The 2,610-nt window shown below is 62.8% G+C and overlaps 1 protein-coding gene across 3 annotated transcripts in view; it reads left to right on the top strand.

The window, feature by feature from the left end:
- Positions 1-2,610, top strand: part of DPEP1 (dipeptidase 1 (renal)) — an 8,624-nt gene that overhangs the window by 4,325 nt on the left and 1,689 nt on the right. For all 3 annotated transcript variants that reach the window (XM_014535612.1, XM_005861257.2, XM_005861256.2), the window contains exons 3-5: positions 1,752-1,884; positions 2,087-2,219; positions 2,381-2,531. In XM_014535612.1, coding sequence (XP_014391098.1) covers positions 1,752-1,884; positions 2,087-2,219; positions 2,381-2,531 — 417 coding nt within the window. The remainder of the gene's footprint in view (positions 1-1,751; positions 1,885-2,086; positions 2,220-2,380; positions 2,532-2,610) is intronic.

Below are 2,610 nucleotides of genomic sequence, written 5' to 3'. Positions count from 1 at the left end.
CTAGGACTAGGCTGACGGAATCAAAACCAATAATAGCGATTGCAGCCTGGCCGGGGTGGCTCAATGGTTGAGTGTCGACCAATGAACCAGGAGGTCAGTTCAATTCCCGGTCAGGGCATGTGCCCGGGTTGTGGGCTGGATCCCCAGTAGGGGGCGTGCAGGAGGCAGCCAATCCATGATTCTCTCTCCTCATTGATGCTTCTATCTCTCCCTCTCCCTTCCTCTCTGAAATCAACAAAAATATATTTTAAAAAAAATAGTGGATTGCAGGTCAGGGACCCAAATAAGTAGCTTCAACGTTAGAGGAATCCAGAGGGAGTTCTGAGGGTGTTGTGCCATATGCCAAGAACTTGGTGTGGCCACCAGTCCCCAGGCCCCCTCACGGTTTAAAGCGGCTGCAGCAGCTCCGGCCATCACATCTGCCTGCCGCCCTGCAGTAATAAAAGGGAAAGGGGAAAACCACGCCGTCTGTCAAGGACAGCTCTGGGGGGCTGTCACAGGGCAGAGTGAGTGACAGGGCCACCCCAGCTACCAGGGAGGGGGAAGTTTCTATTTCAATGGCCATGCGCCCGCGTGCCCATGTCACCAGGAAAAGGGGGAGAGTGGCCACCAGCAGTGTCTCCAGCAACAGCTGCCCGAGGGTGCGTGTTGTTGGCACTCGGGAGCCTCACCTTCCCTCGAGTGGTCTCGCTGCCGCTGAGGACCGTGCCCGGACCACTAAGCCTCCTCCCCCACTTGGGGTTCCAGCGAAGGGTGGAGAGGCTGAGGGGCGGAGGGAAGACAAAGCCCTCCCTCGGGGTGGCAGCGGGAGGTGGGGCTGGGTTTCCCTCCGGGGCTGGGGGTCCCCAGGAAAGGAGCGCTGCCCCTCCAGAGGCCCTGCCCCAGGGACAGCGCCCAGAGCCGGACGTCCCCACCTCTGCAGGGAGGGAGTGACCTTGCCCACTCTCCACCACTCGGGCAGCCAAGGTGTCTGAGCCCCAGCCCCGTCCCTGTCGTGGCCATCACATCTCACCCTTCACAGAAGCCCTTGCCCCTCCCCAGAGAGCGGGGGGGGGGGCTGCCAGGGTCTGAGGTGGAGGTTGCAGAGGAAAGGGTGGCGTGAGGGGGGCCAGGACAAAGCCCCCTCCAGGCCCAGACTGTCCTCCCAGCTCCTTGTTACCAGATTAGGATCCAGTGGGCACCTGCCTAGATGTCCCATGTGTATACAGGCACATGTGTGGGTGTGTGTGCATGCCCGTGTGTGTGTGAGGTGTGTGCGTGCCCGTGTGTGTGTGGTGTGAGCATGCATGTGTGTGAGATGTGTGTGTGCCCGTGTGTGTGTGGTGTGAGCATGCACGTGTGTGAGTGTGTGTGCATGCCCATGTGTATGTGAGGTGTGTGCGTGCCCGTGTATGTGTGGTGTGAGCATGCACGTGTGTGAGTGTGTGTGCACACACTTGCTCACAGTGACTGGTGGGTCTGTCTGGGCCTGACACTCTGCGTTCTAATCAGCTCCCAGGGGCCTGTGTGGCTTGCACAGGAGCATGGGACACCTCGGATGGAAGGCCTATCCACTTAGGGCTCTCAGCGCAGGTTACCTGGCTCAGGTGTGCTCCGGGCATGAGTAGTCTGTGTCCCCTGGGGCCAGCCTTGGCCCTGAGTGTGTGAGAAGCAGGAATGAGAGAGGGGACAGAGGCCAGGGAGGGAGCTTGGAGCCCCAGGGTCAAGTGGCCACCGGGACCTGCCTCCTACCCCTCCTCCTGCCCCTCCAGGCACAACGACCTGCCGTGGCAGCTGCTGCTCAGGTTCAACAATGAGCTTCGGCAGAAGGACGCCAACCTGACCAGCCTGACGGGCACACACACCAACATCCCCAAGCTGAAGGCTGGTTTTGTGGGGGGCCAGGTACCGTCCGGCCAGCCCTGTGCTCACCCATCTTGGGGTCCACCCTCCTCCTCCCTTGGGTCCTGGCCAGTCTCCTTGGGGCCACAGACCTGGAGGGGACAGGCTGCGGGGACGGCTCCCAAGACTGGGGAGGGGGGACCAGACATTCACATGGGGGGGCGGCCTGGAGCCTCCGGTCCTAGCCCTGCCCCGTGGCCCCCAGTTCTGGTCTGCGTACACGCCCTGCGACACCCAGAACAAAGACGCTGTGAAGAGGACGCTGGAGCAGATTGACGTCATCCACCGCATGTGCCAGATGTACCCCGAGACCTTCCAGTGTGTCACCAGCAGCCAAGGTAGGTGCCGCCGGCCACCTCCCTGGCCCTACACCGCCCTCTAGTGAGCAGAGGCTGCTGGTGCAGCTCGGCCAGCCGTGCGGGGTATATGCGCCCCCTGGACGCCCAGGCACACCTGCCACCAGGTGCCCACAGCCCCGGCCGGATGCCTCTGCTCACAGGCATCCGAGAGGCCTTCCGGACGGGGAAGGTGGCCAGTCTGATCGGGGTGGAGGGCGGCCACTCCATCGACAGCAGCCTGGGCGTCCTGCGGGCACTCTACCACCTGGGCATGCGGTACCTGACCCTCACGCACAGCTGCAACACGCCCTGGTGAGTGACACCAGGGAGGCCCGGGCGGGGGGTGGGCTGGGGCCTAGGCTAGAGGGTGGCCGGGGCAAGCCCCCTGTGG

The sequence above is a fragment of the Myotis brandtii genome, unplaced genomic scaffold (genome assembly GCF_000412655.1).
Source record: "Myotis brandtii unplaced genomic scaffold, ASM41265v1 scaffold1466, whole genome shotgun sequence".
Classification (NCBI taxonomy): Eukaryota; Metazoa; Chordata; class Mammalia; order Chiroptera; family Vespertilionidae; genus Myotis; species Myotis brandtii.
The sequence above is the reverse complement of the archived record's forward strand: the minus strand, read 5'-3'. Positions and strand labels throughout refer to the sequence as shown.